At 37.0% G+C, this 26,305-nt stretch overlaps 1 protein-coding gene across 1 annotated transcript in view; it reads left to right on the forward strand.

Moving 5' to 3' along the window:
* KCNH5 (potassium voltage-gated channel subfamily H member 5) overlaps positions 1-26,305 on the forward strand; it is a 343,994-nt gene that overhangs the window by 5,420 nt on the left and 312,269 nt on the right. Inside the window, exon 2 of the mRNA XM_037835300.1 lies at positions 24,711-24,834. Within this exon, the coding sequence (XP_037691228.1) occupies positions 24,711-24,834 (124 nt within the window). The remainder of the gene's footprint in view (positions 1-24,710; positions 24,835-26,305) is intronic.

The following is a 26,305-nucleotide window of genomic DNA, read 5'->3' on the forward strand; positions in this document are numbered from 1 at the left end:
ATGAATGTGATATGAATAAAAATGGTTATCATAAATATATTTTAATAAATTTTAGACTAATACAACATTTACTTTAGCAGATGAACAAAACTGTAATTGTAATACACTTTCAGTGTGGTGGTAATAAATATAAAGGTTATCATAAAAATGCCATATAAATAATGCTTAATATTAGAGGATGACTCTGTATTTTCAAGTTCAACAAATTATTCCTCTACCAGATATCTTGATATAATTTAGTTTAACTGGTGATGTAGAATCAGTTTATGAAAGAGATTTACAGTTACTTCCATAGGATATAATTTGATTCTAGCATTTTGGCCTTATCCAAATCTCTATAAATACAAAGCTAAAACAAATTGTCTTCAAATTTCTCCAAGCTTATTAAACTTATTAAACTCCAAAGAAAGAAAACATATTTAGGAATATATTACTTTAAGAGGTTTGTTTTTGTCAATCAGCAAGTCCCAATCTTAGTGTTAAAGATTTTTTTTTTTTTTATCATTTTGGTAGGATTAGAAACAATATATTGGGAGATGCTTTGAAATGTCTCTAACAGAATTAGTTTCATTGGCAAAAATTGAAATATGCCATTACACAACACTTTTTTTTTATATAGAAGATGTGCCATGAAATCAGATAACCATGAATAACAAGAAACAATCCAAAACTAGTGGCAATTGTTGTTGTGGAAATTGGGATCAAAGAAAATAGTCTTGATGTACTTTAAGAAATGAGCATTTATCAAACATTTTTGCTTTACCAATAATGGAGTAAAATAAAAAAGTCTTCAGTATGTTCCACTAAATATTTTAGCTTAAAAACATATGGCATGACTCCTTTTCATCATTTAAGAATAACTAAAAATAATCATTTAAATATTGGAAAGGCTAGGTCTTGAAAGATATTTGAATGAGTGAGGGTAGTGAGAATTATTGTCACATAAGTCTGTGTGTATATTGGACATTATTTTGGTATCTGATTATTTGTGGATAATATTACCTAATAAAGTGACATATTTGTATATGTTCTGGGTAGCAGTTTTGTGATATATTAATTTTTCACGTGGAAAAAGATACAAAAATTAAATAAAGAGCAAAATAAATTAGAAAGGAAAAACAGTTGAAAAGCTTATTGCAATTTTACTGAAAATGCATTTCTTTCCCTCATTGAGACTGATCCCATCAGATAAATATAAGTAAAAGTCCAACTGACTTCAAGATGTAAGTGATTTGAAATCTGAGCTTAGGTGCACAACTGTAGCAGTTTCATGAAGTAATGACATAAAACTGGGAAGCCATGAAGATGTTGGTGTATGAATTAAGCTCCTCTTGGATATGGATCATGCCTTACACATACTTCTATATTCTGCACTGTACAGAGCATATAGTAGTAAGTACTAGTTGAATAAATGCTTTTTTTGATTTTGTCTCCTAAATTATTGAAGCCCATAATTGATTTTTCCAAGACACTGCTGATTAAATCTATTAGGAAAGCTTGTGTAAGTAATTACATAGTTTAATATATTTAGCTAATCAATGCAGATACCTGAAAATGGAGATTGCCCCATATAGGGCAAATCACACGGGACTCACGGGAGTTGGGTTTGTCTTTTGCATGAACATGTAAGTGTATAGCTGAAAGATTTTCTATTATTTTTGTCTTAGTCTCCAAGTACTTAAATGGTAGACTTTAATATAGGAAAGAACTGTTGGAAATTCATTGTTTCTAGTTAAATGAGTTTTTAAAAAAGAATTTTCAGTTAGGGTCTATACATGGTGAGATTTATCCCTGGGAATCAATCCTTATCAACTTATTTTCTGAGTGAATTTTGCCTTGGGGAGCAGTTTACAGCCCTGTGTAGTAGCCAGTGGAAGAAGGAAAATAGATTTTGTTTTTTGAGAGACTGTGGGAGCCAGTCTCAGACTGCCAAGCTTAACTGAAAATTTAAAAACTCGCTTGGATTGAGGAAACGTTTACCCTTTGTCTGACCTTTTCCGTAAGCCTTTTCTGTCTGCTGGCTTTATTTGGGGTAAATTAAAGCACCACAAGTTTATCTTCCTATATTGACAGCACTGCTAGAACAGAGGAATTCCAGAATGGGGGTTAAATAGTCCCAGAATAAAGTCCCCTAAAACAACTTTTACCATTTTGTTTGAAGCTCATATCCTTTTTAGTTAATCATTCCTTATTATGTGCTAGGTATTGTTTGAGTACTGAGAATACATAACAAAAATGACAAAAATGTTTCTGTTTTTTTTTTCTGTGGGGGGCAGTGTGCATGTTGGTTAGGAGACATAGGTTCTAGAGGCCTGTGTTAGGGGACTGACTCTAATGCCTCCTTGCTCTGTGACTAAATTCTCTTCCCTTCCCTTAGTTTCCTCATCTGAAAAAGCAGTTAATAGTAGTACCTAGTTACTGAGTTGTAGTGAAGATTAAATGAGGTAATATGTCGAAAGTACTGAACACAGGGCCTAGCACACCATAAACCCTGTGTCACTGCTGTCTATCATTTTGTTGTTTAAATCTTTGAATGCACAATCTGTTTTTGATGGCTTTAATTCTTAGTCACAATTTTCTCTACACTTCCTTTCGTCTGATTTCTGCCCACGCCATAATGTTGAAAATTCCTAGAAGATTACAAGTGAGCATTGTTTTTGTAAATCCGAAGATCTTTTTTTTTGTTCATATTTTTCTGGCTTTTCAGGATTTGAGACTATATATCCTCTCTTTCAGAGCCAGCTTGTCTTGTTGTAATTTAAATTGTAGCTTCTTTGTCCTCTGGTCCTGTGTTTCCAATGGCCTATAGAATTTCTGTCTTTGCTTTTGTCACAAGTCATCTAAAACGCACTGTGGCCAGAATTGAATTTATCACTGCATTTGTTCTCAAACTGCATTACGTCTTTTGGTCTTTCCCCATTTCTTTCAAAGTTGTCATTAATATGTTAGTCTCTTAGTCTAGAAATCTTAGGCCATCTTTGACTCCTCATTCAGTAAAATATTAGTCTTTACTTCCTGTCTTAGTTTGCCAGGGCTGCTGTGACACAAGTACCACGGGCTGGTTAGCTTAAACAACAGGAATTTATTAGCTCACAGTTTTGGAGGCTCAAAATCCAAAATCACTGTGATGTGTCAGCAGGTCATGTTTCCTCTGAAGTCTGCAGTGTCCTGGTGGTGGCCCAATCTCTGCCCTCATCACGTGGTTATCTTCCCATTGGTCTCCTACTCACTTTGTCCAAATTTCCTCCGCTTCTAAGGATGCCAGTCATATTGGATTCAGGCCAACCCCGATTCAGTTTGACCCCACTTTAACTAATAACACCTTCAAAGATCCTATTTTGGGTTCACATTCACAGGATGGGGTGTTAGGAGTTCTAACATGTTTTTGTGGTGGACATGATTCAGTCCGTACTTCCTAACCAAATTGTCAGCCCTGAGGGGTAAGATTTTGTCACATATTTCTTTTGTACCTCCTGTAAGTGCTGTGTGCAGAGTAAGTAAATTCATGTCCATGCACTGTACTGACTATCTCAGGGCATGAGGCATGTCCATTACTGACTTCATATGCAGCTGATGTGTAAAAATATGGTGAGCCAAAAGAAAGAAGTGCAGGGCGAAAGATAAAAGTTGCCAAGGTAGAACAGCTCAGAAACAAATGATTTATTCCTTGAATGAAGAATGTAACATGCTATGTTCCCCTTATTCACAATGCTGAAGATCTCTACTAGAGCAACCATAGTCAAGGTGACTGGTACTCTTTCTAAAATTCTGTGGGAGAATTTCCAGTGCTTAGAGAAAAGTGCTGTTAACTTTTCTCCATTGGGTGAAGAGAGTTTTGAGGCCACAGTCTCCTCTCCTAGTCCTGACACTTACCTGTGGTGAGACGCTGAAGCTTTCCAGGATAACATCTTCCTTGCAGGGTTGCTGGAAAGGTTGAGTGAAGCCACAAATGTAGCATATCTCACAAAGGGCTTCCTCATGGTAAGGACTTGATAAATATTCTTTACATGTTTTCTCCAGATATGGTAAGTGGGGGACAATTTCTTTTTTTTTTTTAACTTCACAAAAGCAATGCATTAAATAATTTAGTCTTTCCTAAACCATGAACTGGTATATCTGAGAATAAAATCTTTACCAAGGGCTTACATTTTGGGAGAAAAACACCAAAATCAACCAACCAAACGACTGCTCTTTGGTGCAAAAGAAGCCTCAGTTCTCTCTACCTTAGTACCTGGCAGTTCTAGGGAAACCTCTTTTTGTAAGGGGCCCAGTGAAATCTGGCCAAAAGAGAGAAAAGAATTGCATTTGTAACTCTGTATCGTTCTCTTGAACAATTAGCTCCTGTTGTATGGATTAAAGAAATTAAAAAAAAAAACCAAAAAAAAAAAAACAGGACAAAACTTTATAAATTTAATTGGATTGAAATGTATTCAGAAAAGCTTCCCTTCTGTTTTCTGTCATTAGTGCAGGTTAGACTAGTCTTTTATTTGAGATTCTTGATTAATTATCTTGTGTTTGCTTGCCTTAAAAGGTTAACTTCAGAGAAAATTTATAATCCCTTCAAAAAAGATGCAGCTCATTTGCAGAAAACAAGGTTTGTTTATTTGCAGGATTTAAACCTGATGCTTAAACATTAAGCATGTAATGTAATTTTTTCCTGCTAAATATATCTTGACTGATTTAGCTTTTATTCCCCAATGTTACATAACTATAGTATGTATCTTATGGCTTTAGGTATCCTAAGACAATTCAATGTGATGAAACACAGAAAAAAATTGTCATTATCTATATCAGGGTGAAGGTTTTCTATTGTATTATGAACACCACGAATTATATAGGCCATTATTGCAGTTATATTTTGCTTCTAATGATTCTGACTGGTATACTTTTTAGAAACCCATCTTATCATGAACAAAACACAAACTATTAAAAGTAGAAACTTTGGATTGTTGAACATTTTTGTGTATGGAGAAATATCTTCTATAACAAAATTGCTGTTATTCCTACCATTAGAATTTCAGAAATGTATGTTAAAGTATCTCATGCATTCCGAACCACTTTGGTTAGATGAAAAAGTGATAAAGTTGATGGCATCAAAGAAACACAGAACCTTAAAAATGTACCTTTGATCTTGAAGGAGATGAAAAGTGGAGGCATATTTTTATCTTTGATGACAGCTGAAGAAGTTTGAATAAATTAACAGATTTTTTTTTCCGTATTTCAAACTCCCTCAGTGATAGTCTGCTTAATGTTGCCAATATTATTATATAATAATTAGTCTCATTGTGTAAGGTGCAAAGTGTATGGGTCTATGCACATTCATATGTACGCCTCCTGGATACAGAGTTGTAGGATAAAGGCATATTTTCCAAGGACATGAAAGAGACCAGCCTTACATTCTGTTATTGGTGTAGCAGAAGCGAACAATGCACCTACCAGAAATCAACATTGTGAACATGGGTATGTCACATGAATTGTTTATGCTTTTGTTTAACCATCTGTGCTAAGATTCCATTTAACCCAAATATAACGTGCTATATGTGCTTCAGGGATTGTTCTGCTGCTCCTGTTCTATGAAACTTAAATATATTTATTGATATCACTGTCCCAGGAGACAAGTTTAACAAATATTTGCTCTGTGATCTAAACCCACAAGTTTCCAGACGCTATTTGAAGTGCAAGGAAATAATTATTTATTTATTTATTTACACAGCTCTCAGTTCCTTGAAGAAAAATACCTAGATATATCCTGATCTCTATTCTTGACAGTATCTGGCATTGTTTAATAATTAATTGGCTGTATGATTTTAAATAAGAATCAGAATTTTTATATTTGATTCAGAACAAAACATTTGTGGGTGTACAGTGATAAATGAACAGATATGGTCCCTGACCTTATGGGATTTATAATCAGTAGGAGAGATGGGCATTCACCAAACACACATCAAATATATAATCCCAAATTGTGGTAAGCATTTTGCAGGAAAAGGGCAGGGTGCTGTGAGAAAGTGTTACCAGTACTGATTTCAATGGGGAATGTGATCAGGGAAGGCCTTTTGAAGGAAGTAGTGTTAAACTGAGACCTAAAGTAAGAAGTAACTAGATGTTGGGTAAGCAGAAGAATATTTCAAGCAAAGAGAAAGCATGTTGTTCTGGTTTGCTAATGTCATTTTGCAAAATACCAGAAATGGGATTGGCTTTTATAAAGGGGATTTATTAGGTTACAGATTTACAGTTATAAGGCCATGAAAGTGTCCAAAATAAGGCATCAAGAAGAGGATGCCTTCACTGAAGGAAGGGAAATGGCATCTGGAACACCTCTGTCAGCTGGAAAGGCACGTGGCTGGTGTCTGCTGGTCTTTTGCTCTTGGGTTGCATTTCAAAATGGGTTTCTCCAAAATGTCTCTGGGCTTTTGTCTCTCTTAGCTTCTCTCTCTCAACTCTCTGCTTGGGGCATTTCTCTTTAAGTGTCTGAGAGTCCTCTCTTGGCTTCTCCTGGGCAAACTCTGGGCTTCATCTCTTAGCTTAGCATCTCCAAATGTCTTTCTGTCTGCATCTCCCAATGTCTCCAAGCATTTGGGCCTGTGTTGGCTCTTAGTTTCTCTCCAAACTCTCCCAGCTTCTCTGAGCTCCTTCTGTTGGTAATCTCTCTTAAAGGACTCCAGTGATCTAATTAAGACCCACACAGAATGGGCGGGATCACATCTCCATGGAAAAGATACAATCAAAAGGTCTCTCCTACAGTTGGGTGAGTCACCTCTCCAAGGAAACAATCTACTCAAAAGGTCCCACCCTAATAAAAAAGACTAATAAGTCCCCCCCACCAAGATTGCATCAAAGAACATGGCTTTTGTGGGGAACATAACAGATTCAAACCAGCACGCATGTGAACGCTTCCATGGAAAGAAAGAGAAAATGAATGGCCTAATTTGTCAAGCTTAAAACTAGTGTAGTTGGATTATGGTGGACTAAAAGAGAAAGAGGGGAGGCCATGCTGAAGAGACAGTTAGGCCTGACTATTCAGGGTAAGGATTTTGCATTATATTCTAAGTGCAGTGATCAAATATGCACTTAGAAGCAGTACTCAATCAAATACTCCTGATCACAGGGCTTTCTTGTTTAGGAGTTGGAAGGAGGAGGAGTGAAAGTGGGAGACCAGCTGGGAGACTATTGTAGTGGTCTAGGCAAGAGATGATGGTGGCTTGTCTTGGGATGGTAGCAATAGAGATGGAGAGACGTGTATATTTGATGTGTTTTGCTGATAGAAGTATGAGGGCTGAGTGATGAATTGGATGCCATGGGTGGGAAGGAGGTGCGAAGGATGACTCCTGGGTTTTTGACTTGAACATCTGTGTAGGTGGAGGTAGGGAAGATTTCTCTGAACTGGGGAAGACTGGAAACAGGACCAACTTTGGAGTGAAAGTCTAGAGTTCACTTGCATTATCAGTTTGCCATCCTAGCTCCCTTTTCATTGTTTTGAAAAAAGGAAGAAGGTAGCCAAAGGGAGCTTAGCTCAAAAACATTGTGCACAGAGGTGATTTCTATATTCCACTTACAGTGGTTCTGAAAAGAACCATCCCAGGCCAGGTGATTAATTAGCTTTGTGAGTTTGGTTGTTCTTGTGGTTGGTAAAGATGTAGCTTCAGCTTTTAAGAGGCTGAGTCAGATGAGAAACATAGCAAACTTCTGAATTAAACCAAAATCCCAAACCAAAATCTAACTTCCCAATGAGTTTTATTTGATGATCAGAATTGTTGAAAAGCCTTATCTAACCAACTCCTTTTTAAAAAATGTTAGCAATTGCTCCATAGGTTTCATGGTGTCCTGGGATTTTAGGGCTGTCAGAATAAGAGCAGATTTTTGGGTGGTGTGCATCTCTAAAGAATAAAATCGGAGAGAAAATCCAGTTGACTTTTCTCAGACAGTTGTAGACCTTGAAAAACTATAAATTCGTGAAAGTGTTTTCCTCACTGTTTCTGCCTTCTTTTTGTGAAGTCCTTTCCCTTTACATCTTCATTCCATGTCTTCTCTCTTCCTCGGTACCCTGGCATTCTTTTGTATGTCTTGTCACTTCTCAAAACATCTGAACACTTCTCCATGCTGGTGCTCTGAAATAATTCTCTCTAGGGTAATTTGCATAAAAAATAGTGAGAGAGAGAAAAAGAGGGAGGGAGGGAAGGAAAGAAAGGGAGGGAGAGGGAGGGAGGAGAGGGAGGGAGAGAGAGAGAGAGAGAGCAAGCGAGCGAGAGAGAGAGATCTTAACCTGAAGAAATGTGTTCCACCATTGTTAATGTCTATGGAATTTCTGGAATGAAGGAAGGGCATAGATTTTATTAAAAAGAAAAGAAAATAACACTGTTATGCCAGATACAGGTGGTGCTGCAGCAGCTCAGAGGAAAACATTCTTTTCCTGGAGTGGCTGCAGAAAGGGAAGAAACAACCCACTTGTCTTAAAATGTTTTCAGTGACTAATTATAACTTCTCCCCAAATTTTCTATCCACCAGGATTTTTGACTTCTTGGTTTGTTTATGATCTCCTTTAGGAACGGTAATTCATATGTGGTAGTATTTACCCAATAATAATTATTTTCCTTGGCAAATAAGTGTATGCTATAATTTTTTTTTTTAAAGTTTAGATAGCAGTTCAGAAATACAGTGTGAAAGAATGGAAAGTCTTAGACGGTGAGGTCTGGTTCTGTCTTTTTCCTTGTCTCCCACCAGATGCCCTTTTCCCATGCTCCCTGGGTCCTTTACTCTTCCTAGCCTGCTTTCCCATCTGTAGAAGGCAGGAAGGGACTCACATCTTCAGTGCATTCATGGACTTGGGAATCAACTGGGGATCTTGTTAGAATGTAGGTTCTGATTCAGCAGGTTTGGGGTGGGTCCTGAGATTCTGCCTTGCTAAGAAGCTCCCAGATGAAACTTGTCAACACTTGGAGTAGTAAGGGACTAGATCTGAGTTTCCCAAACCTGGCGGAGCATCAGATTTACCTTGGTGGCTGTAATTTTGTGTTCTAGACCAAGGGAGTTAATTCACTCTACACTAGGACTTAAGAATCTCATGACAAATGATCCTATGGCAGGTGCCAGCATTTGGGAAGTATTTTGCTAGAGATTTAGCAATAGATTAGTGACTCTCCGCCCTTGCTGCGCATTAGAACTAACTTTAAAAATAAATACTGATACCTCGGTTCCACTACAGATCAACTGACACAGAATCTTTGTGGGATGGGACCTGGGATCAGTAACCCCTCTTATCCTCTTCAACCCCCACCCCACCCCCAAAGCCCATACTCCAATCTAACGTGCAGTAGGCTATTTTGAGTTAAGGGTCTGTGATTTAGTTTTCAATCTTCTAACCCTTGAGAAAAAAACTGCTTGTTTTATTTCATGTCCGTCTCTGAGAAGACAATGGATAGTCTTGAAAGAATGTAATGAGAGTTTTCAAGCCTCAGCCTCTTGTAGAGATCCATCCAAGAAACTGCTTATGTGTGGAAGTTTAGCTTTTGAAATGTTGCTCTGGGCTCTTTACCACCTGGTGGGGATAAGAACCTGATTGTTAAACACCTCATGAAGACCATATTATGTATTTGAGCAGTTGGGGGATGCAATATTCATAAATATCTTCAGGGACTGAAACAGTCTGAATCCCCCCAAGGAAAGTTCAATTTTCCAGAGTTCATGGCTCCAGGTGTGAGGACATATCCAAACTGGTTTCCCTGTTAAGGTTGGTTGATGAGGATGCTGATGGTCACCGAGAATTCTGAGCAATTTCTTTAATGGCTTCTTGTTTCCAAAACTTCTGGACTGGTTTAACTTTCTAGATTTGCAACTCATCTCCTTTTGCAGGGAGGTTCTCTGTCTGTAACAAGATTTCTTTTCCCCACCGTATTTTAAAGCTAAAGGAAATGAAAATTTCCCAGGAACCAATTTTAATTAATTTGGCTACTCTGCTGTTAATATTTTTTAATAATATCAGATCTCATATTCATTGAAACAATAATTTTCATGGCTATAGGGAAATGGAACAGTTATATGAATATTTCATATGCACATAGTGTTTCAAATAGCAATTAGACAAATTTCCAAAAGATGCTTATGTACAGTCTATTTTCCAGCAATTCCTACCTAATTTAGCCTTTAAATAATTACAAAAATCTGTCTCCCTCTCTTCTTTCTTTCCCCCCATTTTCCACTATTTTATTTTGTTGCTGAGTTCTCAATGATAAATATAATTTTATAGATTTTGCTTTGCAGGGTCAGCATTTGAAAACGTCTTTACTTTTTTCTGGGTATTTGCTTGTACATACTTAGATACCCATACACACATATACACACACACATGCACACAACCCACACGTAGAATGCTCTACCCATGTGTTATGGCAGAATCCTAAGAATTTCATAGATAATAAACAATAATAGTACAAGTTTATAAAAACGGTTGTTCCCATTACTCTATCACTAGTTCCAGTTTGTGTGTTAGGACAGCCATAACCCAATTAAAACTCCCCAGGTTTTTCACAGAAGCTCCCTTTGTAGTATTGAGAAGGTATCCAGGTACTGGGAGAAGATTCTGGGACAGAGCTGTTCAATAATTTGATTGTCAGGAATGTTTACAAGTTGATGACTTATATATAAAGTCTAGCACTGTGGCTAATTTGTTCAAGTATGGTTTTAAAAAACATTCAGAATTAGTGCCTAATAGAGAAGTTTCTATGTTTGCTTTCCATAAACTCAGAGAGCATGTTGCTAAAGTGTAATCTTTAAAGGCACTGAGATAAGGGCTGGAGAGCACACGGTCCATTTGCTTCACTCTCTAATGGGCTAAATAAATGAACTCAAACATGCAACATAAACATGAATGGGTAGCATATTTCTTAGACTATTTTTTTAACTTTAAGTTGGTATTAATTAACTCTGAGTTGCTTGGTCTGATTAAATGTGTTAACAAATACTCTAGTACGTACCTGGCAAATACCTGAATTATCCATATTCTATAGTATCGGTTACCATCAAGTAAGTATTTTGAGAAAATGGGGTTGAAGAAAGGCAAAGTCTCAACAACTCACTTTTTTTTGTTTGTTTGTTTTTTATTAAATTCAGTTTTATTGAAATACATTCACACACCATACAATCATCCATGGTATACAATCCACTGTCCACAGTATGATAACATAGTTATGCGTTCATCACCACAATCTATCTCTGAACATTTTCCTTACATCAGAAAGAACCAGAACAAGAATAAAAAATAAAAGTGAAAAAAGAACACCCAAATCATCCCCCCATCCCACCCCATTTGTCCTTTAGTTTTTATCCCCATTTTTCTACTCATCCATACACTAGATAAAGGGGGTGTGATCCACAAGGTCTTCACAATCACACTGTCACCCCTTGTAATCTACATTATTATATAATTGTCTTCAGGACTCCAGACTGCTGGGTTGGAGTTTGGTAGAACAACTCACTTTTGATTGTAACTTCCGTGTTGTTTTCCCTAAATGACTCTGCCTCCAAGCTAACATGAGAATGAGTCCTGTACTACACCTTTACTCCTAGCCTTCATACCTTTCAATCTAAAGCAAAAAAAAGTCATGTGAATTTCCCTAGAAAAAGACTGAATCTGCAAATATCTCAGATAAGAATTAGAATTTAGGGGGCCTATGTTCTAGTTACTGCTTCTGACCCCGTGGGGAATCTGGGCAGTGCAAATCTCTGTTTTATTTGCCTGGTTAATAATGGGAACAATAAAATGGGAACGACAGTAGCTACTTTGCAAAGTTGTTTTCTGGATTAGTGATAACACGCACAACATCTGGTCCAATGTCTAGCACAGAGTAGGGGCTCTGTTAATTGTTGCTTTTGTTATTAATTTTGTTATTACATAGAGTTACTGCTGTTTGAGTGAAATAATAAATCAACAAATGATTCGTTATAGTTGGGCCCCATTGAACTAAAGTCTTAATTTTTCTATTGTAGAGCTATTGAAAAATGGTATGGTAGGGGTAGGATAATATTTTTAATGGCAGAGTGAACTAGGAACAGTTAGTGATCCTGTGGAGAGAGGGAGGTCAGCAAGGCTTTGGGGGGTAGTTTGCAGCATGTTTGTAACACTGAGATGTAACTGTTCAGTAGGGTATGAAATAGATTTCATGGACTTTGACTAGCACACTTAACGTTGAAATAGAATAGAAAATAGTAGAGTATATCTGGTAACTGTCAGTATTGTTTTGTGAAATTTTTTCATTTGTGTATTTGTATGTGTACTTGTGTGCACATGTATATACACTTTGAGTCACTAGGTAAAATTTATTTCTTACTATGGGTTTCAATACAAAAAATTTGAAAAACACTGATTTGTTAAATAGTTTCTGGGAAAAGAGGGTCTCCCTGAGCAGTCCCGTTAACGTTTATAGTTCACCTCTTTTTTGTTGTTAGCCTGTGGGCTTCTTTCTCCTGTGATACAAGCAATTCCATCAATCAGTAGGTAATTGACATACTGCAACTGTTTTATGCACAATGGACATATCATTTATGATCCTGAGCAATATATAATCCATTTGAGAGGACAAAATAGCATATACTAAGTATTTAGAGGGCATTGAATTCTAAATTTCATGATACCAATTATATAGAGATCCTTGTAAGACTATATTAATCAATTTATTTATTCATATAGTTAACCAATAATTGAACATCTCCTATGTCCCAGTCACTATATTAGGTATTGGGGGATCAAAGGTGAGCAAAACTGACATGGACTCTGCCCTTATTGAGCTCTCAGCCAACAGACAGATGGGCATTAATCAAGTAGTGACACAAATAAATTACAACTGTAATAAGCACTGTGAGGAAGAGGCGCATCATGTTAAAATATAATAAATTGGGGATTTGACCTAGTTGGGGTCAGGGAAGATACCCTGAGGTCACGAGAACTGAGGTAAGATCTAAAATACAAGTAGGTGTAAACCAGCTGAGGAGGGAAAGAAATAGTATTCAGACAGAGGGAATGGCAAGTTCAGATGCTCTGTGGAGGGAAAGAGCTTAGAGCTTACTAGAATGTAAGGAAAATCAGTGTGGCTGTACTCCTGAGAGAAAGAGCTGATGTTGGACAGATGGGCAGGGCCAGACTTTGAGGTTGTTGTAGGCTCTGGAGAAGATTTGGGCATCTTGAGAGCTATGGTAAGCTATTGACGGGAGTTAAAGCAGAGAGGGGATGTGATCCAAGCTGAGTTCTGAAAAGAACTGTCTGATATTGGCATGGAGTATAGATTGAAGGAATACCAGATGGAGTCTGAGTAAAACGATTAGACAGCTGTTGGAACTAGGGGAGAGATGATGGAAGCTTGACTTGGATAATGATGGCAACTATGGAAAGAACTGGAGAGATTTGAATGCATTTTAGGAGACAAAATTAATAGGGTTTGGTAGTGGATTAGATGGGGATAATGTGAAGGAGGTTGAAGGATGGCTGTCATATATCTGGCTTTTGTAATTACAAGGATGGAGTCCCATTCTCTAACAGGAAACTCTGGCAAAGCACTTGATTTGAAGAATGAAAGGTCATGAGTTTAATATTGGACATGTTATGCTGAGGTACATTTGAGTCATCTAAGAGGAGGGGTCAAGTTGGACACCAAGACCTAGAGTTTATAGAAGAAATCTCAGCTAGAGATATAAAATCATGAGTTACTGAATTTATGGGGATTGGTGAGAGTATGAGAGGGAGGACAGGAGAGGGCGTAGAACTTACTGTAAGAATGCTAATATGTATTTACTAGATAAAAAATGTTGAGCCTGCAAAGGAGATGGAGAGACAGGGTGATGTTATATGAAAGCCAAGTTTTGAGTGATTTTTCAGGAGTGAGTGGTCATCAATGTTTCTGAGTGTTCCATCAAAATTAATAAAAAATATCCTCTAGATTTGATGACATGGAGGTCAGTTGGTAACCTTGGCTGTTTTAGTGGAGTTGTGAAGCCAGAGAGGAGTGAGTTGTATCAGTAAGAGATGAGATTATGGGGCCAATGGAGAATAGGCCCCTTTTATGGAAAGTTTGTCCTGCGAAGGGTCAGAGGCAGACAGGTGATAGCCGGAAGAGGATGTAAGCTGAGTGGTGCTCAGTGACAGTGTCATAGGAGAGGTAGAGCTGAGCTGAGCTGGTTCTTAAAGATTTTGATAGGCAAAGGCATGGGAAAAAGTATTTCAAGGGGAAAGTGAACATCATAAGTAAGTATGTTTGGGGGAAACATGAAGAAATTGACCTAACTATAATAGTGCACATTTTAAGAGTAATGAGAAATATGTTTGTCTAGTAGTGAGAGAGGCTGGATTTTGGAGGGCATTGCAAGTCTGGGAGAGGATTTGAGGTTTGACAATGTGAGCAGTTGGGAATAGTTGATCTGGGGAGTAATAGAATGGAGGCCAGGTTTCAGGAAGATGATTGATCATAAATCTGAACATCAAACTGAAAGTCGGGATGAGTTGAGTAGGGAGACCATGCAGCTGGCTGGCCTGCCACAGTTATCTTGTCATGACATGGAAGGATGTGAAATAGAGAAACTGATCTGGCCTGGGATAAGAGGGGGAAAACAAGATAATTTCTGACTATCTAATCACAAATATTTATAATTAATGTTATACATAAATGAAAATTCCATCTATTTATAGAGGAATTTATTCTTTATGAATAAATCAGCTCATTTTGATTTCCATTCTTACCACACTATTATTAAATATAAGTGGTATTACCATTTGCACAGCTAAAGTTCAGTTCAAATCCCACTGTTTTCCTAATGCTTCCCCTGATTCTCTGGTCAGAAGGGACTGTCCTTTGTCCTTTTTGTGTTTTCCTTTAAATTTGAAGAATTTACATACAGTGAAATGCATAGATTTTAACTATATAGTTCAAGAGTTTTGAAAAATGTATGCACCAGTGTGACATAGCCCTTTATCAAGATAAAGCAAAAGGATATTAAAATAAAGAAAGAAAAATTACTTCAGAAAGTTCCTTTTGCCTCTTTCCTGTCAGTCCCTTCCCTATTCCCTTCAGAAATCATCGCTCTGATTCCTATCACACTAGTTTAGCTTTGCCTGTATTACAAAGTTCATATTAATGAAATCATTCACTATACATACCTTAGTGTCTTCTTTCACTTAACATGTTTTTGAGATTCATCCATGTTGTTGTATATATCAGTAGTTTGTTCTATGTTTAGAGCTGAGGTGTATTTCTTGAATGAATATTCTATAATTTTTAATCATTCTCTTATCAGTTTGACTATTATGAATAAATCTTCTGTGAACATTTTTGTACAAGTCCTTTTACAAACATACGCTTTCCATTTTCTTCAGTAAATACCTATGACTGAAATTTCTGGGTCATAGATTAATATTTAATTCAGTCATAGATGAATATTTAACTTTACAAGAAACCATTTTCCTAAGTAACCATACCATTTTGTATTCTCATTTGCATCATTTGAAAAGTTCCAATTGCTCCAGGATTCTCACCAATATTGTGTATTTTATGTCTTTATAGCAACTCCAGTGGTTGAACAGTGGTATATCATTGTGCTTTTAGTTTGTATTTCCCTAATGACTAATGATGGTGAGCATTTTATTCTTGTGCTTTTTGCCCATTTTATATCTCCTTTGTGAAATGTCTATTAACCCACATGAATTGGGTTGATTGTCCCCTTGTAGGAATTCTTTGTATATTTTGCATGGAAGTTCTTTCTTGGATATCTGCATTATAAGTATTTTTGCCAAGTCTGTGGGATTCTTTTTCATTTTCTTGACTTTGAATGAGCAGATTATTACAGATTTTTATAAATAATCTTTCGTTATGGATTTGTCATTTAATTATTTTGAGGTCTGTGCCAGTTTGAATGTATTATGTTCCCCCAACCATTATCTTTGATGTAATCTTGTGGGGGGCAGATGTTTTGGTACTGATTAGATTTCCATGGAGGTGTGACCCACCCAACTGTAGGTGATAACTCTGATGAGATATTTCCATGGAGGTGTGGCCCCATCCATTCAGGGTGGGCCTTGATCAGTGGAGCCATATAAATGAGCTGATGGGTGGAGGGAACTCAGCTGAGAGTGACAGTTTGAAGACGGCTGTTGAAAGCAGACTGTTGCTCCAGAGAAGCTGAGAGAGGACAAATATCCCAAGTGCAACTAAGAGTGACATTTTTGAGGAACTGCAGCTTAGAGAGGAACATCCTGGGAGAAAGCCATTTTGAAACCAGAACTATGGAGCAGATGCCAGCCTTGTGCCTTCCCAGCTAACAGAAGTTTTCCAGACACCATTGGCCATCCTCCAGTGAAGGTACTTGATTGCTGATGTGTTACCATGGACACTTTATGGCCTTAAGACTATAACTGTGTAACCAAATAAACCCCCTTTATGAAAGCCAGTCCATTTCTGGTGTTTTGCATTCCGGCAGCATTAGCAAACTAGAACAGATTTTGGTACCAGAGAAGTGGGGTACTTTTGCTGCTGAGTTTGCAAATACCAAACATGTTGGAATGGCTTTTTAAATGTATAATGGGGAGTTCCTGGAAGAATTGTGAGGAACTTGATAGAAAAGGCCTAAACTGCTTTGAAGAGACTGTTTGTGGAAATATGGACCCTAAAGATACTTCTTATGAGGCCTTGAACAGAAATGATGAATGCGCTGCTGCAAACTGGAAGAAAGGCAATCCTTGTTTTAAAGTGGCAGAGAATTGGGCAAAATTGAGTCCTAGTGTCAGATGAAAGGAATAATTTGAAAGTGACAACCTGGAATACTTAGCTGAGGAGATCTCCAGACTACGTGTGGAGGATGTACTCTGGCTTCTCCTTGCAGCTTATAGTAATATGCGAGCGGAGAGAGATAAACTTAGAACTGAATGCTTAGGTTCAAAGAAACCAGAAACTGATGGCTTGGAGAATTATGGGCTTCCCGGGGGTGGAATCCCAGAAGCTACAGCCCAACATGAGGATGTAACCAAACATGGAACCCAGCCGCCATTTCAGTATAAGCCAAGATTGGAAAAGGAGTTAAGCAGAAAGGATTTGTGGAAAGTCCTATTGTCTGATGGCTTTGACCCCTGCGTGCTTCATGTGAAGCCAACAGAATTTTTGCGAGATCTTTATTGACAGAGATGCTGCCAGTCTGTACTGGAGGATACAGACAAGGAACAAATTGAAGGAACAATTTCTTCAAAGACAGAGCCATGGAGGTTGAGGTCTGGAGTCAAGAGGTCTCGGGCTGGGGGAGTGGAGCAGCCCACATGCATGGAAAGGGTGAGTTTGCCCTGGAGGTCGAGGGTGGGCCTTCTGCCTCGATGCTCAGGAAATGTTCTGCCACCCCAAGCCCCAAAGAGGGTGGAGCACATTCTCAGGGAATTGGGGAGAGCCTGGCTGCCACCACACTGTTATGAAGGGGTTGAGCATGTGCCCCGGAAATGGAAGGGAATCTGGAAGCTGCCCCAATATTTGAGGAGAGTGGGGCCGGGAAGTTGGTCTTCCCAATGTGTGGATATGTTGGAGCACTCACCTAAGCGTTTGGAGAGGAAAGGGCTGCCACAAAGGCCCTTAGGAAGGGTTAGACTCCCACTCTCTCAAGCCCCAAGGATGCAACATCGTTCTGTAATGACTCTCAGACTTTGAAATCTAATGGAGTTTGGCCTGTGGGTTTTAGGAACTGTTTTGGTCCTGTTAACCCTGTTTTCCTTATTCTTTCTCCTTATGGCAATGGGAATGTTTATCCTATGAATGTCCCTCCTTTGTATATTGGAAGCATATAACTTGTTCTAAGTTCACAGATCCAAAGCTAAAGGAGAATTATACCTTAGGACCCACCACGCCTGTAATTGATTTTGATGGGATCTTTTACTTAACTATTGTTACTGAAATGATTTAAGTTTTTGTGATACCGTTGTGGGATGAATGTATTTTGTATATGGAAAGATAATGTCATTTTTGGGTCCAGGGGGTGGAATGTGCCAGTTTGAATGTATTATGTTCCCCCAAACACCATTATTTTTGATGTAATCTTGTGTGGGGCAGATGTTTTGGTGCTGATTAGATTTCCATGGAGATGTGACCCACCCAACTGTAGGTGATAACTCTGACCCCATGGAGGTGTTGGCCTGCCCATTGGGTGGGTTTTAATTAAATTACTGGAGCACTATATAAGATCAGACAGAAGGAGCAAGCTAGCTACAGCCAAGAGGGACACTTTGAAGAAAGCACAGGAGCTGCAGATGAGAGACAGTTTGAAGACGGCCGTTGAAAGCAGACTGTTGCTCCAGAGAAGCTGAGAGAGGACAAATATCCCAAGTGCAACTAAGAGTGACAGTTTTGAGGAACTGCAGCCTAGAGAGGAACGTCCTGGGAGAAAGCCATTTTGAAACAGGAACTACGGAGCAGACGCCAGCCATGTGCCTTCCCAGGTAACAAAGGTTTTCCGGACACCATTGGCCATCCTCCAGTGAAGGTGCCTGATTGCTGATGTGTTACCACGGACACTTTATGGCCTTAAGACTGTAACTGTGTAACTAAATAAACCTCCTTTATAAAAGCCAGTCCATTTCTGGTGTTTTGCATTCTGGCAGCATTAGCAAACTAGAACAATGTCAGAGAATATACTTTATGTGATTTTAATACTTTTAAATTTATTAAGACATAGCTTGTGGCTTATAACATGTTCTGCCTTGATAAAAGTTCCATATGCACTTGAAAAGAATGCATTATGTAGTGGTGCGCATCCTGTATAAATGTCAGTTACATTGATTTAGTTGATAGTGTTTATATTCAAATTTTCTATATTCTTATTTTTTTTGGTTGTTCTGTCAAAGAGGTAATATTAAAATCTACAACTATAATTATGAGATTGCCTAATTATTTTAATTCTATCATTTTTGCTTCATGTATTTTGAAACTCTTTTATTACTTTCATATACATTTGGGAATGTTATAACTTTTTAATGAATTCATCTTTTTATTAGTATCAAATGTCTCTATTTATCTCTGTTAATACCCCTTGTCTTAAAGAATACTTTTTTTTATATTAATATATCCACATTTTTTTATGCTTAGTGTTTGTGTGATGTATTTTTTCCATACTTTCACTTTCAACTTATCTGTCTCTTTTAAGTGGGTCTTGTAAAACAGTGTATTATGTTTCTTTTTTTAAAAATCCAGTTTGACAATTTCTATCTTTTCATTGATGTGTTTATTCCATTTATATTTAACATAATTCTTAATATTGTTGGATTTAGGACTTCTTATGGTTTATTTTTTTTGTTCCATATATTCTTTGCTTTTCCTTTTCTGACTTTTTTGGTGTGGGCTATTATTTTTATCATCATGACCATCATCACCATCATCATCATTTTTGTTATATAGTGTTTCTTTTTTTTCTTTCAGCTAAAATCCCTCTTACATTGGTTTCAGTGTGGTTTTGCTGAAAGTGAATTCTTTTATTTTTTGTTTTTGAAAATGTCTTTGTTTCATTTTCATTTTATTAGGTTATCTTTGCTCTATATAAAAATTTAGCTGATGAAATGAGTATTTTCTCTCAGAGTTTAAAATATGTCATTCTATTGTTTCCTGGAGTCCATTATTTTTCATAAGGATTCTGCTACAATTCTAACTCCCTTCCCCCATCTGTAATATGTCTTTTCGTTCTTTGGATGTTTTTTCAGATTTTTTTCTTCATCTTTCATTTTTGGCAATTTGACCATGATTTTCCTACTGTGTCTTTGTGTTTAACTTGTTTGGGGTTTACTGAGCTTAGATCCGTGGTTTGCTATTTTTTTCTAACCCAGTTTGGAAAAATTTTAGCCAACATTTCTCCAAAAAGCATTTGTGCCCCAGTTTCTCTTTTTCTTCTGAGGGGACTCAATTGGCATATTTTAGATTTCTTGGTATTGTCCCACAGGCCTTCTTTTCAGTCTTTTTCCCTTTGCTTCAGCTTGCAATAATTTGTGTCAACCTTTCTTTAAATTTTCCTTTATTTTTTAGTTTCTGGTTGGCTGTTAAGCCTATCTGATGACTTGTTTATTTAGAGATTATACCATTTTATTTCTGTGATTCCAAGTTGTACCTCTTTTCTAGTCCCTGTTTTTTCTCCTTGATTATTTTCACAGTTTTCTTTGAATGTCTTATTATTTTTTATGGCATACTGGACATTGTGAATGACACATTGCAGAGAATTTGGATTCTGTTATTTTCCTCTGAGGATTGTTTTTTTATTTTTTTTAGGCAGTTAAATTACTAGTGGATCACATTGATCATGAGGAAACTTTATTTTAGGACTTTTAATGGTGGGCCTATATTTTACATTTTTTTATCTTAGTTCTGGGACATAGTGTTTTGTCCTGGGACTTGTTTTTTACTCCTAAAGCATGACCATCTGGGGTTTAAATGGAAATTTTGAGGTGTTTACCAAGCCCCTCTAATGTGACGTGACTTGAACTCTGATTTTAACTTTCTAGCCTTGGGAGCTGGTAAAATTTCTGCCCAGCTCCTTAAGTTTTCTAGCCATTGATTTCTGCTAGATTCCTTGGAGTCTCATCTTGTGTATGCAGTTTAGGTCACAGAGAAGGATTTGAAGTGGGGTGGTATACAGGTTTATGGTTCCATCCTTTAAAGGATCCCCCTCAATATGAAGATGTTTGTTAGCCCCAAATTGTGATCTTTGACTGCTTAGCCATGTAAGACTTTTCTACTTGAGCTCTATTACCCCATGTACCCAGAAAACTGCACAGTGTTGTCATTGGCATGGACAGTTAAAGGGACATCTCTCACCAAATTTGTTTCCTTCCTTTTAACAATTTAGCCTTTCCATTTTTTGCCAACTTTTGACTGCTTTTTAGGTTCAGTCAACTCTCTTTCATATTTTATCTAGTATTTATAATTGTAATCAGCAGGACGGTTAGTCTGATACCAACTACTCCACCATTGTGCCTCCCATGGTGCTTCTTTTTTTTTTTTTTTTTTAAGAAGCTTTGATTTTTATTTTGAGATTATCTAGTAGGAGATAAGTGTCATAAAGCCCTCACTGGTACTGTAGGAAAGACTTGCCTGGGATCCACCTGAGCCAGAACTCTCCAAACTCACCAAAACTCCTTTGTGATTATGAAAGTAGGTGGTGGTAGAATACATTAGGATCCTGGAAACATAGGTTTCAGCTCAGATAATCTTTTTTTTTTTTTGTCAGACTGGTTTTTTTTTTTTTTAATCATCATTTTATTGAGATATATTCACATACCACGCAGTCATACAAAACAAATTGTACTTTCGATTGTTTACAGTACCATTACATAGTTGTACATTCATCACCTAAATCAATCTCTCACACCTTCATTAGCACACACACAAAAATAACAAGAATAATAATTAGAGTGAAAAAGAGCAATTGAAGTAAAAAAGAACACTGGGTACCTTTGTCTGTTTGTTTCCTTCCCCTACTTTTCTACACATCCATCCATAAACTAGACAAAGTGGAGTTTGGTCCTTATGGCTTTCCCAATCCCATTGTCACCCCTCATAAGCCACATTTTTATACAACTGTCTTCGAGATTCATGGGTTCTGGGTTGTAGTTTGATAGTTTCAGGTATCTACCACCAACTACCCCAATTCTTTAGAACCTAAAAAGGGTTGTCTAAAGTGTGCGTAAGAGTGCCCACCAGAGTGATCTCTCGGTTCGTCTTGGAATCTCTCCGCCACTGAAGCTTATTCCATTTCCTTTCGCATCCCCCTTTTGGTCAAGAAGATGTTCTCCGTCCCACGATGCCAGGTCTACATTCCTCCCCGGGAGTCATATTCCACGTTGCCAGGGAGATTCACTCCCCTGGGTGTCTGATCCCACATAGGGGGGAGGGCAGTGATTTCACCTTTCAAGTTTGCTTAGCCAGAGAGAGAGGGCCACATCTGAGCAACAAAGAGGCATTCAGGAGGAGACTCTTAGGCACAAATATAGGGAGGCCTAGCCTCTCCTTTGCAGCAACCGTCTTCCCAAGGGTAAAACTTATGGTAGAGGGCTCAACCCATCAAACCACCAGTCCCCTATGTCTGTGGTCATGTTAGCAACCATGGAGGTGGGGTAGGCGAATACCCCTGCATTCTCCACAGGCTCCTCAAGGGGGCACTACATCTTTTTTTTTTTTCCTTGTTTTTCTTTTCTTTTTTTTTTTTTTTAACTTTCCCTTCTTTTTTAAATCAACTGTATGAAAAAAAAAGTTAAAAAGAAAACAAACATACAATAAAAGAACATTTCAAAGAGACCATGACAAGGGAGTAAGAAAAAGACAACTAACCTAAGATAACTGCTTAACTTCCAACATGTTCCTACTTTACCCCAAGAAAGTTACATAATATAGCAACATTTCTGTGAACTTGTTCCTACTATATCCATCAGAAATTAACAGACCATAGTCATTTCTGGGCATCCCCAGAACGTTAAATAGCTTATCTGTTCTTCTTGGATTATTGTTCCCCCTTCCTTAATTGCTCTCTACTGCTAGTTCCCCTACATTCTACATTATAAGCCATTTGTTTTACATTTTTCAAAGTTCACATTAGTGGTAGCATATAATATTTCTCTTTTTGTGCCTGGCTTATTTCGCTCAGCATTATGTCTTCAAGGTTCATCCATGTTGTCATATGTTTCACCAGATCGTTCCTTCTTACTGCTGCGTAGTATTCCATCGTGTGTATAGACCACATTTTATTTATCCACTCATCTGTTGAAGGACATTTGGGTTGTTTCCATCTCTTGGCAATTGTGAATAATGCTGCTACGAACATTGGCGTGCAGATATCTGTTCGTGTCACTGCTTTCCGATCTTCCGGGTATATACCGAGAAGTGCAATCGCTGGATCGAATGGTAGCTCTATATCTAGTTTTCTAAGGAACTGCCAGACTGACTTGCAGAGTGGCTGAACCATTATACAGTCCCACCAACAATGAATAAGAGTTCCAATTTCTCCACATCCCCTCCAGCATTTGTAGTTTCCTGTTTGTTTAATGGCAGCCATTCTAACCGGTGTTAGATGGTATCTCATTGTGGTCTTAATTTGCATCTCTCTAATAGCTAGTGAAGCTGAACATTTTTTCATGTGTTTCTTGGCCATTTGTATTTCCTCTTCAGAGAACTGTCTTTTCATATCTTTTGCCCATTTTATAATTGGGCTGTCTGTACTATTGTCATTGAGTTGTAGGATTTCTTTGTATATGCAAGATATCAGTCTTTTGTCAGATACATGGTTTCCAAAAATTTTTTCCCATTGAGTTGGCTGCCTCTTTACCTTTTTGAGAAATTCCTTTGAGGTGCAGAAACTTCTAAGCTTGAGGAGTTCCCATTTATCTATTTTCTCTTTTGTTGCTTGTGCTTTGGGTGTAAAGTCTAGGAAGTGGCCGCCTAATACAAGGTCTTGAAGATGTTTTCCTACATTATCTTCTAGGAGTTTTATGGTACTTTCTTTTATATTGAGATCTTTGGTCCATTTTGAGTTAATTTTTGTGTAGGGTGTGAGGTAGGGGTCCCCATGGTGCTTCTTGAAACTCCATTTAACGTTTGCTTTATTTTCCTTGCAATTGCCTGTCACTTATTTGCCTTTCTCAATAGATGTAAGTTTTGGAGAATGAAAAGTTTGTTTTATTGGTCTGTATTATTTCCCATTGCCTGACCCAGATGACGGCTTTTTATATAGCAGCTTCTCATTAACTGTTGAATTGATTTGTTATTTCTATTAAGATAAACTGTGAGTCAGGATTTAGATTGGAATTCTTATATACATAAGTTCATTTCTTTTTTTAGTACACTACCCTGAAAATGAGTTCAAAGGAGTTTTGTTAAGATAGATACCTGTTGTACAGTATTGCTTTTAAAAATTTATACCTGATTGTTTTGTTCTTCATTTTAATATTAATGTATTATCATGTAATATGTAGCACTGCTAAAGTTATTGCCTAAAAGTACTGGATTTTCAATCAAGGTTGATACCAAAAGAAACTACTTTTTGTGCTAATTTCTTTCTTTTTTTTCTTAACCTAAGGCAAATATACTTCTCTATGCAAGAAGGAGCATTGATATCTCTTTTATTTAGAATACTGATATTTTAAAAACTCTGAGTAATATATGGTTGAAAATACCATCTTTGAATCATTTTGTTTTTAAAAAAGTACTCTTCAATATCATTTTAAATTAGACTTCTCAAGATTTGCATAATGACCAGAGAATTTTTCCTATGATGTCAAAACTAAATTGATAGAACTTTTGGAGGGGTCATCCAATTTGCCTCTGTTACCAAGTTCAACAATTTCATTTTGTGGAAAAGTGACTGTAGCCTGATTCTTAATAAATGAACTTGACCCTGGGGTAATTGTTGTAGTAGATAACTTTTATTCAATACTAACCATATTTTGTTTTAATTGTTTATGGTGTACTGTAATGCAAACAGGAATCGTAAATCAGCTTTTTGTAAATGGAGTTCTGAGTTTGTAAACAAATCTTGTATTTAATGCAGGTTTCGTCTGATAATCATGCAGAACTTATTATGTCAATTTCAAGGATGGGTTATATTACTTGTACTTAACAAACCATAGTTACATTTGTCCATCTTCATGAATTTGCCTTTTTGATTATCTGAAAGAAGTACAGTGTTAAATGAAGCAAATGACTTCCTTTTCCCTCTTTCTTCTTTAGAATCAAGTTTCTTACTGGGAAATGCCCAGATTGTGGATTGGCCTGTAGTTTATAGTAATGACGGTTTTTGTAAACTCTCTGGCTATCATCGAGCTGACGTCATGCAGAAAAGCAGCACTTGCAGGTAGGTAATAGAATCCAGGTATCTCTTGCGTTTTTATTGCTATTGCCTTTTTGTCATTTTGAGAAGTATTGCTATTGAAATCTGTACATATTATAAAGCCCTGCTCCCATCTCTTCTTGCTTCCTACATGTCTGCTCCCATCCTCAGGCTGTTTTCTTTGGCATGTGCAATTTTCCTACAAAAGGGTTACTTAATTCTGGGATGTTCTGTTGGCATCTTCCATCCCCTAAAAGCTCCTTTTTCCTTTCCATCACCAGTGCTAGATTATAAATGCTTTGAAGGCAGGGATTCCATCTTGTTCATTCATGTATGCATTACAAGACACAGTTCAATGTTTTGTATTAGTATGTGTTGAGTTAGATTGATCTGTTTGCAATGAACCCTAACCCAGGTCTCGTATGCTTTTATATAACATGCTTTTGTTTATTGCATTTCATCCCATGTGTTAATGATATTTGAGGTGGCTGAGGGAGCAGAGGGCTTTGGATTATAATTTTTCACGGTGGGAAGAAGTATGCAAGTCTTCTCTCAAGTCTTCTCTACTTATTAACAGAGACAGTATTTTGAAAATGATTGTATTCTTACCATAAACAATTATTATTTACTTGCACAAAATTCCCAGTGTGTTTTGCTCGTCTAACCATTGCAACCAGTTTAATGCCCTCACAGAGCAATGAAGGTTAGCAGCTAATATTCAAGCAAATTATTTCTGAGGCCTATAAAATTTTCTTCTAGATGTAATTTATTGTAATGTATCCCTTTTAAAATATTAAACTACCCCCATTTTGTGTTTATTGCAGCATTGTTTACAAGAGGGATGACCTGGAAATAATAGAAATGCCCAGTAGTAGGGATGTATTAAAAAATCTTATGGCACTGGAAAAACTTCACAACATATTGCTAAGTTTAAAAAAACAATTTGCAGAATAATATCTGCATCATGATTCTGATTTTTTTTACATATTTTTCACATTTCATGTATTAATCTATAAAAGCCTTTGAATATGGGATACATGGAGATGGAGGGAAGCAAGGAAAACTTACATACAAATTTATTAATACAGGATTAGTATCTAGAAGTTATTATAGGGTTTTGGAATCACTGAATTCCAGTTGAATATGGAGATAAACCATTTGACGCCTTGTGAATGGTTCAAATAATTCCATTGATTTTAATAATGACAATTTTAGGCAAACAAACAATCAGATACTATAAATTAATGAGCTTCAGTTTGTGTGGGAAGATTTATATATAAATTTATAACACTATATATGCCAGAAAAAATAATTATCTTTATATACCACTAGTATTAGATGAATTAATATCAATAGGATCAATACGGCAACTGGAAAAATGATTGCATGTCCTATTTTTTGAATATTCAAATGTGAATTATTTCATGGGAAATACATACATTACTCTTTCTTTTTAAAATATCAAGGGGCTAAGATTTGTTTCTTCTTTTTCCTT

This window comes from Choloepus didactylus, chromosome 4, assembly GCF_015220235.1.
Source record: "Choloepus didactylus isolate mChoDid1 chromosome 4, mChoDid1.pri, whole genome shotgun sequence".
NCBI lineage: Eukaryota > Metazoa > Chordata > Mammalia > Pilosa > Megalonychidae > Choloepus > Choloepus didactylus.